This window comes from Mus caroli, chromosome 2, assembly GCF_900094665.2.
Source record: "Mus caroli chromosome 2, CAROLI_EIJ_v1.1, whole genome shotgun sequence".
Taxonomy (NCBI): domain Eukaryota; kingdom Metazoa; phylum Chordata; class Mammalia; order Rodentia; family Muridae; genus Mus; species Mus caroli.
The window spans coordinates 63,928,773-63,942,631 of record NC_034571.1 but is presented as its reverse complement, the minus strand read 5'-3'; the positions used below and the strand labels follow the sequence as shown (position 1 = coordinate 63,942,631).

Here is a 13,859-nt window from a genome sequence, read left to right as displayed (position 1 = left end):
ACCAGAAGTCAAAAATCTCAATGTCTTTGTCAAAACCCATGTGTTTATTACATACCTACTTAGGCAACGCATAAAATAAGTTCTGTGGCATGGGCTCAGAAGGTAGCTCATCAAGACGAGAGATGCCTGCGATTTTAGGTCTCTTTTATCATGTATATTACTGTGTCTAATTCATATGTCGTTCTATACTAGGGACTGAACCTAGCAATCTACCATAAAGCTATTTTTCCAACCCATCAGAGATGATTTAAAGAATTCTTATGGTTACTTAAGCAGGTCAGTTGTTACACCAAATCGGTGACTCTTCTTGAAGCTGTTTAGTTATCAGAAGGGAAGCAATGCCAAATATCGACCATGCAGATGTTTTTAGCAAGGAAACATTTGCGTGAAGTCATGCAGCTTTAGTTAAAATAGCCCTCTGTCCACTGCTGACCAGCTTGGGGACTTTAGGCTCAGTAGCTATCCATTGAAGTTTTCTTTTTTATTGTGGAACGTCTTCAACATATTTTGGTCTCATGTACACTCTTCTTGGTTCTCATTGCTTGGGAAGTCTAATTCTGAACGAGACAGAATATGTGTTGCATTCTTGGCTTTTATTTTGCCTGCAGACATCAATGAATGTGAGGAGTTTGGCATTTGCCCCCAGAGCTGCCGAAACAGCAAAGGAAGTTATGAATGTTTCTGTGTCGATGGCTTCAAGTCTATGAGTACCCACTATGGAGAACGCTGTGCAGCTGATGGTACGATGGGTTCATGTTTGGAACAAGTCACCTCTGGGGGACATCAGTACTGACATACCAGAAAATTAATTTCCACATTTCATAGTCTCTGCTTCTTCTTCCTTCCTTCCTTGCTTCCTTCCTTGCTTCCTTCCTTGCTTCCTTGCTTCCTTGCTTCCTTCCTTCCTTCCTTCCTTCCTTCCTTTCTTCCTTCTTTCTCCTCCTCCTCTTCCTCCTCTCCTTCCTCCTCTTCTTCCTCTCCTTCCTCCTCCTCCTCTTCCTTCTCTTCCTCATCCTCCTCCTTTTTTTTTTTTAATCTATCTGGAGACAGGGTTTTCCTGTGTATCCCTGGCTGTCCTGGAACTCACTTTGTAGACCAGGCTGGCCTCGAACTCAGAAATCTGCCTGCCTCTGCCTCCCAAGTGCTGGAATTAAAGGCATGTGTCACCACGCCCAGCTTGGTTCTAGACTTTAAGAAATGTATCGAGAACATGTGTTCGGAAGGTCTACCCTACACATAGCCTAAGCTGGTGTTTAAGGTGCATGGCTGTCAAGCATTTGAGAACAGAAACGAGAGTGAGGTCATTTGAACAGCTGGTCCTGCAACTAAGTAGCAAATTAAAGGAAAAAAGTTTAAATCTTTTAACTAAGGGAATAGCTGAAATAAATTAGAATATTCATCTAAAGCATAATGTCAAGTCTGAGGAAATATATGAAATGAACTTTTAAAAGTCACTTAAATTACATTTGATTGACATTTTGCAAGTAAATTAAAATTTAAAAATTTTAGAGAAGTATTTTGGGATGAGTCACCGTCGAAAGAGTTTAAAAAACAAAACAAAACCTAAAAATCCAAGAACAAGCTGTCTTGCCTCTCATTAGCCAGCAGTTAAATTGGGCTGTGGAGGTGATTATCTGTTAAGACAATCACAAAACCTGTCAGTCAAGAGCCAGGGCAGAGAGCTCCCTGGGATGCTCTCAGCAGGACCTTGAAAACTGTATTTCTTCGTGAGTCTCCATGTCTATCTAGTTCTTATCAGTAGGTGGGGGAAACACTTGGGTAAAAATGGGCTTTTTTTCTTTTTTTGAGGTCGTCTTGTCTAAACTGCCATTGGGGACAAGTAAATAAACACATATATAAATTAATTTTAAAACATAAAACTGATGCTTACATCTGGATTTTGAGTTCAAGGGTAGCCAGCTGTGAGGGTCAGATTCCTCTAAAAGTAACTCGTCCTTCTCCCTCCTCCTCATCCCTGCCCGCAAGGGAAACACCTATAGTGCATTTCATGCCTACTTCTTAAACATCTCAGTGGCATTCAGAGAGACAAAGCAGCCCTCTGTTTGTTTATAGGAAGCCCTCCTCTCTTGCTCCTGCCTGAGAACGTCCGCATCCGGAAGTACAATATCTCCTCCGAGAAGTTCTCAGAGTATCTGGAAGAGGAGGAACATATCCAAACGATTGACTACGACTGGGACCCCGAGGGCATAGGCCTCAGTGAGTATGAGACTCACAACCATTGGTCATTGCATTGGTTTTCTTGATTCTTGGATGGTGAATTTGTGGGGATTGCCATTTCATATCGAGTGGAGTTTTGTTGCCTGATTGGAAGGGCAGGCTCCTGCCCAGCGCGCCCCTGGATTTTCACAGTGTACTTGGGTCCCCGTCAGGTTTTCTTGATTTCCCACTGAAGCTTCTCCCCACCTCTCCTTGTATTTTAAACCCCCTGTCTGCACACACTGCTGTCCTTCCTTTCTACCATGGCATGGGGCAGATTTCTGAGCACCGACGTCACTGCTGTGACATTCTGCCAGAGTCCCACAAAAACCCACCATGAGGCAATAGCATTTTATATGCGCTTCTAGACACATGCTACATGCCTTTTGCCGCTAGTTGTTCGAATGACTCTTCTAATTGTGTGCCCTTTGGAGACTGAACCAAATTCATCTCTACATACCCAGCTCCTGACCTGGTATCTCCTGTAGACAATATATGCAGTGGGCACTAAAAGATCTTGGCAAAATGAAGAGAAAAGTGAACAGTGCTTGTCATTGGGCATGGTCTTCTGCCCTTCTGTCCTGTTTTCTGGAGTTATGACATCAAGCAATCGTTACAATTCTTTAGATCTTAATTTTTTTTTAGGCAGTAAAGTGTTAATAATGATCTCATTCTTATCTACCTGAGAGTGTTTTTTTTGGGGGGTGGGGGAGTAAATATGATAACACGTGAAATGTTTATGATCTACTAATAATGATGCCAATGTGAAACTTATTATGGTATTTTCACATTTATTTATGCAATGCAATATTTTTCTTTTCAACTCTAAGTTTATTTCAAGAATGATACCTGTTTAGGAAAGAAGTGTTTGCCCAATGCACTCTGAATTTCAGTCTTAGTCTTTGTGTGCTCAGATTAACTTCTATGTTTGGTGGGTAGGGGGAAGGAGAATTAGAAGTTAAAAGTTTCCTGAACTACTAGGTAGTGGGCCCCTGTCTTGGGTGGGGGGCACAATCTTTGTATGTATGCATGCATGTTTGTTTGTTTATTTTATTAGATATTTTCTTTATTTTTGTATGTTTATTTATATATTATATATTTATAATAACTTTCCAGCCTTTTGGTTTCGGTCAAGTATAAAATAACGCTTGTATCTTGTCGTAGCAGAGGAAGTTATACATTGAATCTTTCTAGTTCAAGTATAGTGTGTATTGAGGTTTGATATAAGGGAGTTAATTGTATTATGAAAGTGAGGAGGTCGAGAGACCACTCACTGCATGACTCTATTAGACCCATTAGACCCACTCTTACTGTGCACTTCTCCCTAGGCGTTGTATACTACACTGTGCTGGCACAGGGCTCTCAATTCGGTGCAATCAAACGTGCCTACCTTCCCGACTTTGAATCTGGTAGCAACAATCCCGTCCGTGAAGTTGACCTGGGCCTGAAATATTTAATGCAGCCAGATGGATTAGCCGTGGACTGGGTTGGAAGGTAAGTCTGTCACTCATCTCTCTTGCCCATTTCATTTTCATAAAGGAGTGCTGCTTCCCCACAGTGCGTGTGTTATAATGGTGAGCTCATGATATGTGTGTATATGTGTGGGAGCATCTCTGTGTTTGGAGGGTATAGTAATAATAGGCTTTGTACTTGAGGGTGGCAGAGGAGAGGTTGGAGGAATGAGAAGGAAGAGGGCAGTGGTAAAATTTTAACCAAAAAAATGAATTTAAAAATAAAATAAAAACAAAGCAAAAAGTAAAAAAAAAAAAAAATAATGGTGAGCTAGCAGCTAGACCAGATCAGCCCTGCATGGGCCTGCTCTGACCACAGCCATCATCCCTGCTTGCCTCTGTATGCAATACAAACACCGTCCTTTTCTATATTCAGTGCATACCACAAGATTCTATGTTAGATGTGAGAGCTCTGAGTTCCAAGACTAACTGTGAGTATGGCCGTGTTCTTCTTCAAGTGTATTACTTTGGGATTAAAACATCGAGTCTGGTAATTATTTGAGAAAAAGAACAAGCCACAGTTTTTAGTAGCCAAGCTAGCTGATACCAGCTGGAAAGTTAATAGAGCCTTTACCTTTGTTCTGTTCTGTTGGAGCATCTAGTTGGCTCACAGTTTGTATGACCCCTTGCTTAGAACCCTCCATAAAATCTTGCTCACACTGATGCCTGGTATGTAAGTGTTACCAACAACTCCTTTCCCGGGAAGAGGCCTGTATGGGTCAGTCACTGGTGGGTGAGTGTCTTAGCCTTGAAAATGAAGCAAGACTGGGAAGCCTCAGTGGCTCCCTACCTGCCTGCCTAGATGAAGAATAGGGAGTCATTTGAAGTACAAATTCATTTTTCCCTTTAACCATCTTGTCCTGGGAGACTTGAGCTTCTCCAAAGAAGTTAATTGAGTCCCCAGTGTGCCTGGAGGCTAACAGAAGGCTCACCCTCAGCATGTTCTGCCAGGAAGCCAGGCCTTAGAGAACCATTACAGAAACCTCTATCTGTTAACTCACCTGCAAGAAAAAAATAGCATCCCTCCTTCTCATCAGCAGATGTGGGAGCTGACACTGCAGGAGTTCATTCTGTTTGACAGAGAATGAGCTTGCAGCCTTAGACATGGAAATAGGGCAAAGCTAGCCTTGCTGGAGTTTTTCTTTTGAAATGTTATTTCCACTCATCTTTGGGACTGATGCTCAGTTCTTCTGATTACACTTGGGCTCATTGCCAAGGCAGGAGGGGGGGTAGGGGAAGTGGGGGGTGGGGAAGAGACCCATGGGCAGTAAGGATGAATGCCTTAATCTGCCTGTGGAAGCACATGACTCATAAAAATTGAGATGGGTGGTCAATCTACTTGCCATATCCTCTGCAAGCACTGATACAGCGTCTGAGTGTTTGTTGCCCTGGCTAGAACTTACAAATCAAATCTTTTCACATTTACATTTCTTTTTAAGTGATTGGTCCCGGCTTTTCTATTGTTTAACTCTGTCCCTCTACATTCAGGCATATTTACTGGTCAGATGCTAAGAGTCAACGGATTGAGGTGGCTACCCTTGATGGAAGGTACCGGAAGTGGCTGATCACCACCCAACTGGATCAACCAGCCGCCATTGCTGTGAATCCTAAGCTAGGGTAAGTATTTGAAGAGATGCTCCCAGTCAATGTATAGTTTCTACTGGAGAAATTCCACTTTGGGATATACATGAGAATCCATCTGCTTACACAAATCCTTTTTCTGCACTTTCATTTAGATGCATTCAAAAGTATCTTGCTGATTGGAATTCAGCTGGCAATTTGGTCTAATTTACTGGCAATAAAATTTGATTTCCAAAGTATGAAACATACGCAAAAGGCATGTTCATACACATACATTACTTACTTATAGAAATGCTGCAATTGGTAGCTGACCTCACTATGAGAGAGAACTAGTTTGGTCTTTTCCTCTTGATTTTTGACATTTCCATGGATATTTAGCAAGCACTTTGCCTATTTGGACAGGACTAGTGTCCTGTATTTGTATTTCAAACACTGAGTTATTATTACTTTGATTTTATTGTCTTCCCTATGTGAAATCATGGCCCTTGGGCACTCAGCAGTGATGCTTAAAAGAACATCTAACCCTGAGAAGATCTAAGTCTTACCATGGACTTGACCTTAGCACCAAACTATGCTTCTTGTCTAACATATCTTGGAAATAAAGCCACATCTTTATAGAAACAGTGTTACTCACACTCAGGAAAGCAGTTGGTTGCGCCATCAGACGCTGATGCTTCCCACAAAGTGAGGAAGCTCCACCAGATAAGTTGCTTCAATTAGGACATTTTTCGTTACAGGCTCATGTTCTGGACTGACCAGGGAAAGCAGCCTAAAATTGAGTCTGCCTGGATGAATGGGGAACACCGCAGTGTTCTGGCTTCTGCAAACCTTGGCTGGCCAAATGGTCTTTCCATAGATTACCTGAATGATGATCGAATCTATTGGAGTGACTCCAAAGAAGATGTTATTGAAAGCATAAAATACGATGGGACTGACAGGAGACTCATCATAAATGAAGGTTAGCAGTTAGCTAAGATTTGCATATCAGTAATGTTCTAATGTATTTCTACAGTGTCTTAGGATAGGGTTTATGTAATCCCACAGATTTGTTTCCATCAGCACCCAGCTGCTGTATTAAATTCAAACTAATTCACAATAATCCTTTTTATATTTTTACAGATCAGATCAAGAAAGAACTAAGGTTTCTGCTAGGCTCCTCTGAGATTGTGTTTTCCATATGTTTAGTCATGTGTGTTTTTACTAATATGCATAAACTGCTTCTAGACTTATTTATTTTCCACGTGCTAGCTTGTTCTCATTTTCCATGTGCTTGCCTGTCCTTGTGTTCAACTAGAAACATGTAGAATGGCGTATTTTGTTACAGACATCCAATAATCCAGTACCTACCACCTTTCTCCTAACTGGCCGGTATGCTCTTAACATTCAAAGTGGGAGATGGGGAGGGACTTAGTTCATCACTTGGTGATAACTCAGCAGCTTAAAGTCAGCCCATTTATATGGACTCAGTTTAATTTATCTTGAACTCTCGAGGTAACACTTCCAGAAAGTCTGCCCAAATATGCTACATGATTACTTGGAGCCCAATGCCAATGGGCACAGTTAGTATGCTGGGTATTGTGTCTCATTAGCTCTCTTTTGTCTCTCCACTATTGCTGTGCAGCAATGAAGCCCTTCAGTCTAGACATCTTTGAAGACCAGCTCTTCTGGGTAGCTAAGGAAAAGGGAGAAGTGTGGAGACAAAATAAATTTGGGAAAGGGAACAAAGAGAAATTGCTGGTGGTGAACCCCTGGCTCACTCAAGTCCGCATCTTCCATCAACTGAGATACAACCAGTCAGGTAAATACCAGCCTTGGGAAGAGATGGTCCTCGTGGACCAGACACCTTATTTAGGAATACTGTCTATAGTGTTAGTGGATGATAAGGGCTATGATGGGGGAGTGGGTCTGGGTGGGTGCTTAAACATTTTGAATGTAGAAAGAGAACATGGTAGGATGAATGAAGTTATTATCTCAAACGTGCTAGATTGCCATTCACTCTGGACACTCCTTAAATTTTAGCATGGATCAGACTGGCAGACCCTGTTAAACATGGCTTGCTGTGCTCTACCTGTTGGGTGTTCAAAGTTCTCAGTCATCTTGTGCATTATGATGGTTCAGGAAAATGTGAAACCAGTTCCCCGGTCTTTTGCTACTCGGCAGCCTGAGCACAGACATCATCAGGCGTAGATCAGTTACAATGCAGATGCTTAGACTTCACTTGAACTTCTAAAGCAGAATCTGAATTTATGCAGATGTCATATCACATTAAAATGTGAAGAACTCTACTCTAGAAAGCTGACAAAATAGTCAATTGGGGCAGATTTTAGATGTGGCTTTTGTAATGTGTCTTATTGTCTGATGTCTATGCCTCAACTAAGGTTGTCTTTTGGATGGTGGTAAATAAAGAACACAGAATGTGAGTCTGAGAAAGGATCCGGAAAACATGAGTCTAATTTAGCCCTTGGATCCTTCACAATTTGTGTGGAAGTATATTTCAAGTGATTTTAAAACATGAAGAATTTTAAAATGGTTGTAGTTGGGATCCATCCCAATGTAATGTTTTGAGTGGCTCCCACCTCATTCTGTCAAATCAGTTATAAGTACCCTTTTTATTTAGAAAGAAACTGAAGCCCACAGTAAAATTCTTTCCAGAAGGTTTTATAGAAAGCTCACCCAGGATGGGCACTGGGTAGACTTGATGCTATGACCCACCCAGATTTGGGCAGTGACGTCTTGTTATAAGACTTGGGATCCAGCCAGGCAGTGGTGGCGCACACCTTTAATCCCAGCACTTAGGAGGCAGAGGCAGGTGGATTTCTGAGTTCAAGGCCAGCCTGGTCTACAGAGTGAGTTCCAGGATAGTCAAGGATACACAGAGAAACACTGTTTCGAAACAAACAAAACAAGCAAACAAACAAACAAAAAGACTTGGGATCCATTGATCTCTTGAGTCATTATTACTTATCACTAATAGATGTTAAGATTATGCCTGCACCAAGCACTCACTAATTTTCCAACAGCAGAGATGAATAGCAACAATGGAGACTGTGACTAGCACTTTGGTAGGGTGGCACAGATGGTAGTGTAGGTGAGTGTGGGTCTCCAGATGGCCTAGAGGTCCTGGATGCTGCTTGGCTGTGCTAAGGCGGAGCAGAGCCACATCAGTTAGTAGGCATACTTTGGCTGATGTACCCAGTCTCCTGTCAGGACCTAACTGTTTTCATCTCTTTTCCAGTGTCCAACCCTTGCAAGCAGGTCTGTAGCCACCTCTGCCTGCTGAGACCAGGAGGCTACAGCTGTGCCTGTCCCCAAGGCTCCGACTTCGTAACTGGCAGCACCGTTGAGTGTGATGCAGGTGAGAATACTCACTGCTTGGGAAGCCTGGGGCCTTCAGGAACTGTGTGATGCATCCTGTATGATGTGACTTTTGCAGATTCAAGTTGTGAGTAGCTAGAAAAGGGAATGAGGGAACCACGAAGAGCTGGGTGAGGCTCTGGGTACAGTCATGTTGCTATTTATGCTATCAAGACGTCTCAAAGAGACGGTTTTCTGTGAGGGTCTTCCTCCTTTTCTTCCTCCCAGTCACGGTAGATTTCCCCCTTTTCCCAGAATTCACTCAAGGTACAGAACTATTTCCTGAGGTGGGAGGAGCTTGCATAGAGCAGGGAGGGGCTTGAGGACAGTCCTGCTTTTCTCTCATACACATTTTAGAATTTTAAACTGTCAAAGGACTGTGTTTTGAAAGCTGGCTATGAGAAATGAGGTCCGGAATAAGGGAGCAGTGGTTTAGTTCTCATGCAGTCCTCTGCATGAGTTCTTCTTGGCAAAACCCACTTTTCAGTAGCCCTTCTAAACAGTTAATACGACAATGTGGGGATAACAACTGCCCCTAGTCAACATCCTCTGCTTAATAAGCAATCAGAAAGTCATCCTGCAGTTTACCCTGCAGCCTGTTTTATGGCTAACATCCTGGGGATGGGGGTGGGGGGTCTTCCTAAAGACTAAGCTGGTAAGGAAATGAAGAGGCAGGAATAGTTTCTATTACTGGGGGCACAAGCGTTTAAGCAAGGATTCATCCCATTTGGAGAATGTGATCAGGGTGGAAATACTGCTTTTCTTATCTCTTCTCCTACTCCATGTGTGCCTGGAGAACTGTTGACAAGATTTTGGTGTTTTTTTGAGGCTGGAGAGATGGCTTAGTGGTTAAGAGCACTAGCTGCTTGTCTACTACTCCCTCACCCCCCACCTCCCGTCCCCCTGCCCCGCCGTGATTCACAATCACCAGTCCAACTGGACAACTCCAGTCCAAGGGGGATCTTACAACTTCTGGCTTCTGAGGATGCTACACTCTGTAATAGGAGGATACCGCACTTCTGTGGTGCACAGACACACATGCAGGCAAACACAAACACTTTATAAGATTTTCATTTGAAAGAACTTTATCCAAAGTAAGCTCTCGAGTGGTAACAGTAGGGCCTTGATGTGGTCTATTGTTAATTAACTCATTAGTTAGTTTCAGTGCTATTTATCGAATGTCCACTCTATACTAGGTATGATTGAAAGTACCAGAGATAATAGAAATGAGCAAGCAGACAAGTCCCTTCTCTCATTGAGTTTACTAGCTAGTTGTACAATAAACCAAGAAGCCTATGAATATGTAACAACACAGGTGGTTACATATGGTTGCCTTGGCTAGCCTCTCTGATAAAGGGAACATTGAGTAGAGACCTATAGAGCCCAGAGGGTAGACAAACTCCTCAAATAGAATGCACATGTGATAAATGCTCAACCAGGGAGAGTGCTGGGGCCGAGCCAGGAGCAGGAATCCAGAGGAGGTGTCCTCATCAAGTAAGGGTATCTCTTGCTAGCTGTCCCTCGGGTGCTTGTGTGTCTGTCTGTGTCTGTGTGTCAGCCTCTTGCCTTCTCCCATGCCGATGTTCCGGAGTCTTGGGTTGCAGTTTCAACCTGTGTTGGAATTAAACTCTCGGATCTAATGGTTCCCAGAAGAGAATCTGGAGAGTTTTAGGTGACATAATGTATGTCCTGGCTTAAGCATCCCCTCATTGTTAAGAGGAGGAGAGTGCTATGAAGTTTCTCTCTGCAAGCATGTATAATTCCCCAAGATCTTATCACCGTTTAGGAATTTCATTTGCCTTAGGGAGCAGGGGCTACCCTGGCAAGGTCAGCTGGCCTGACCCTCCGCATTCCCCATCTCAGTCCTGGGTGGGTTTTGCATGATGCAATGCTCGGCTTCGGTGTGTGGCTGACTAACCCATGCGTGGCTTTTCCTTTCTGCAGCCAGTGAACTCCCCATCACCATGCCTTCCCCATGCAGGTGCATGCATGGAGGAAGTTGCTATTTTGATGAGAATGACCTCCCCAAATGCAAGTAAGTGTGACTCTCGGTCCCAGCTGTTGACCTTGACTCTTTAAGGGAACCTGAGATCTCAGTATAGTTGGGAAAAACAAGTACTAGAGGCTCGTCCAATTCCCCATTTCCCATCTAACCAGCTTCTCCTCCTTTGGGGGAATCTGAGGGAGGCAAGGCATCACTTCCCAAATCATAACTGGCATAACCCTCACCTGAAGATCTGGCTCAAATGCCTATGTGCATTCTCAGGGGTACTGCATTTCTAACAACTCTTGGAAATGCCGTAGTCATGTTAAAGAGTGAGGAGTTAGAGAGAAGACAGCAGTATGTCTCCACATGCCACCTCCCACCTCACCTGGGAGGATGGCTTAGGATACGAGAGAGCAACTGACAGGAGAGATGCTTTAATACAAAGATCATGACTATCTGGAGGGAAACCATCATTGCAGAGCAAGATGAATTGTCTTTTCCTCCTTGAAAGTGGTTGGAGGATGGCACACTGCCACCATGTCTACACTCCCTTTCTAAGGAAGAAATGCATGGAGCAGAGGAGCCAGTAGGCTTATGCCATGAGACTGACCTTCTAAGTACTACACCACTGCTAGTGGCTTTCTAGAATGAGTGCAGAATAAGCATATGTGCTCCTCATGCATCAGGGCTGCACTGCCTGTTCCTTATGCAGCGCTGGATCAGGGCTCTCTCTGCCTCCAAAGGTAACTACGTCTCTTTCTGATTCCAGGTGTTCTAGCGGCTACAGTGGAGAGTACTGTGAGATTGGGCTCTCGAGAGGCATCCCTCCAGGGACGAGTAAGTGTCAGAAATATGGTGACCTGCACCAGTCGCAGCCTCCCATCTTCCTTTTCACCCCGTCTTTGAAGGGCCACTGGTGAGCCTCTCTAGTGCTTCCTTGTTTGTCAAGGTGCTGATGCTGGCTTTCTGCTTCTTCCCTCTGCAGCAATGGCTGTTCTGTTGACATTCGTGATAGTCATCATTGTTGGGGCTCTGGTGCTCGTTGGATTCTTTCACTACAGGAAAACTGGCTCCCTTTTACCCTCTCTGCCCAAGCTGCCAAGGTCAGTTTCATTAGAAGGCATGTAATAAGCCTGTGTACGACAAATTTTTTTAGAGGATTGATAGCTCACCTGTTCTCATGATCTCAGGGTAGTCTTCATTTTTTTGCTCATTTTCTTTCTTTATTTTATATATGTGATGAGTACACTGTAGCTGTCTTCAGACACACCAGAAGAGGGCATCAGATTCCATTACAGATGGTTGTGAGCCATCATGCAGTTGCTGGGCATTGAACTCAAGACTTCTGGAAGAGCAGTCAGTGCTTTTAACTGCTGAGCCATTTCTGTAGCCCCTTTTTGCTTACTTTTATGAGGCAAGATTTATTTCTCATGTGACCTCCACCTTGCTCTGGGACCACACGTATGAGCCACCATGTCCCTCAGTTGTGAGAACTGAGAGCATTCACTGTCAACCCCTTCTTCATGGAGTCTCCCCTGAAGCTTGTGCTGCAGACGGTATTTTATCATGTAGGGCAGGAGAGGGCAGAGCTAGCTGCTGGTTGCTTGGCTTTCTTCTAGTGACCCCTAGTTCTTGTTCCGATCTTGTGTTTGGGCATGTGCTTTCATGTGCACTTGGGGAGAGAATTGCACATAGAAGACTCAGTAATATGGAAGGAAAGTAATCACTACAAAAACAAAACAAAACAAAACAAAACAAAAAACCGTAATAACAACACAACACATGGCTTTGTTTCATTTCAGCTTAAGCAGCCTTGCCAAACCCTCTGAAAATGGAAACGGGGTGACTTTCAGATCAGGGGCTGATGTGAACATGGACATCGGTGTGTCTCCTTTTGGCCCTGAGACAATTATTGACAGATCCATGGCAATGGTGAGCGCAGCCTCTGTGGAATCAGTTGAAGTCTTTCACTTAAGCTAATTGATGGAAGAAACCCTTCTTACAAGGAATAAAGCTGACCTTGGGGACATGGGGACACTAGCATGGATACAGTCTGTGCTCTGTAGGCCATTGAAGGAAAATGGCTCTACCATGTAACAGCTATTCATGGATAGGCAAGGAGCTGACTTTTTCTCGCTCCCTGTATAGAACAGGGACTTATCTACCTCTTATGAAAGCCAGGTGGCACAGTCTGGGATGGGTCTAGGACAGCCTTGACCTCATGGGGGCTTTTTGTAATCTAGAAACCTACTTCCAGTGCTTTGTCTCCACCTCCAGTCATCCTCACCTCTGTCTGAAAGAACAGTGTTCTTCATGCTGCCTTATTTCCCTCTATCTTCTTCCACCACCTCCCTCTTCTTCAGTATTCCAGCCCAAGTGCATTAAGTCCATTAAAGAACCAGAGGGGATTCAGCTATAGGAAGGGGATTTGTGCTTTCTGGAGCAGATGGCTTAGCTCATTTTTTACTAGAAGAAACAATAGTTTGTTACTTAGATGCCCCTGGGTCTCTGAGGCTATTTTCTCCCGCCTACCCTCTCTAAGACTTCATATTTTGAGTAGCTTGGTGAAGGTGTCTGGTGTACATCCAGGTATGAGGGAGATGCCTTTCTGTCTGAAGCAGATCAACGGGTATGACCTCTCTCTCTCTCTCTCTCTCTCCTCCCACCAGAATGAACACTTCGTCATGGAGGTAGGCAAGCAGCCTGTGATATTTGAAAACCCAATGTATGCAGCCAAAGACAGTACTTCCAAAGTGGGCCTGGCAGTGCAGGTGAGATGTCCTCCCACGATCTGTTTTCAGCCATCGTGGCTGCTGGGTCTTTCTGTGTTGCAGAATGCAGGCCTCTAACCTGCCCTCCTAATGGGAGGAAGCGCAGTGGCCTGCATCTCAGCTTCACCATCCACAGTCACAAAGCTGCACCCGGATACAGCCCTGGCAATAGTCAGAGCCCTGTGTCGTGGCAGAGATGTGAGGCTTAGTAGCCATGCTGGGGGGCGTTCACTGTTCTCAGTCATTCCTAGTCACCCGTGCCAGAGCAAGGGGTGTGAGTCTATTAGAGATCCTGGAGGCATAGGGCCCTATGACAGAAACAGGGAACTATGTCATAAATGAATGGCTGAGAGACGGTATCATGAGGCTGCTATCTGAGAGGGCTAAAGTGAGAGGGACGGCCTGTTCTGAAGAGTAGAGAGGTCTGAAGTTAAGATT

The 13,859-nt window shown here is 44.0% G+C and overlaps 1 protein-coding gene across 1 annotated transcript in view; it reads left to right on the top strand.

The window, feature by feature from the left end:
• Nucleotides 1-13,859, top strand: part of Lrp2 (LDL receptor related protein 2) — a 164,415-nt gene that overhangs the window by 145,700 nt on the left and 4,856 nt on the right. Inside the window, exons 65-76 of the mRNA XM_021184968.2 lie at nucleotides 609-740; nucleotides 2,074-2,217; nucleotides 3,546-3,711; nucleotides 5,217-5,345; nucleotides 6,047-6,267; nucleotides 6,931-7,107; nucleotides 8,545-8,664; nucleotides 10,608-10,698; nucleotides 11,420-11,487; nucleotides 11,636-11,753; nucleotides 12,453-12,582; nucleotides 13,320-13,421. Of these exons, the coding sequence (XP_021040627.1) occupies nucleotides 609-740; nucleotides 2,074-2,217; nucleotides 3,546-3,711; nucleotides 5,217-5,345; nucleotides 6,047-6,267; nucleotides 6,931-7,107; nucleotides 8,545-8,664; nucleotides 10,608-10,698; nucleotides 11,420-11,487; nucleotides 11,636-11,753; nucleotides 12,453-12,582; nucleotides 13,320-13,421 (1,598 nt within the window). The remainder of the gene's footprint in view (nucleotides 1-608; nucleotides 741-2,073; nucleotides 2,218-3,545; nucleotides 3,712-5,216; nucleotides 5,346-6,046; nucleotides 6,268-6,930; nucleotides 7,108-8,544; nucleotides 8,665-10,607; nucleotides 10,699-11,419; nucleotides 11,488-11,635; nucleotides 11,754-12,452; nucleotides 12,583-13,319; nucleotides 13,422-13,859) is intronic.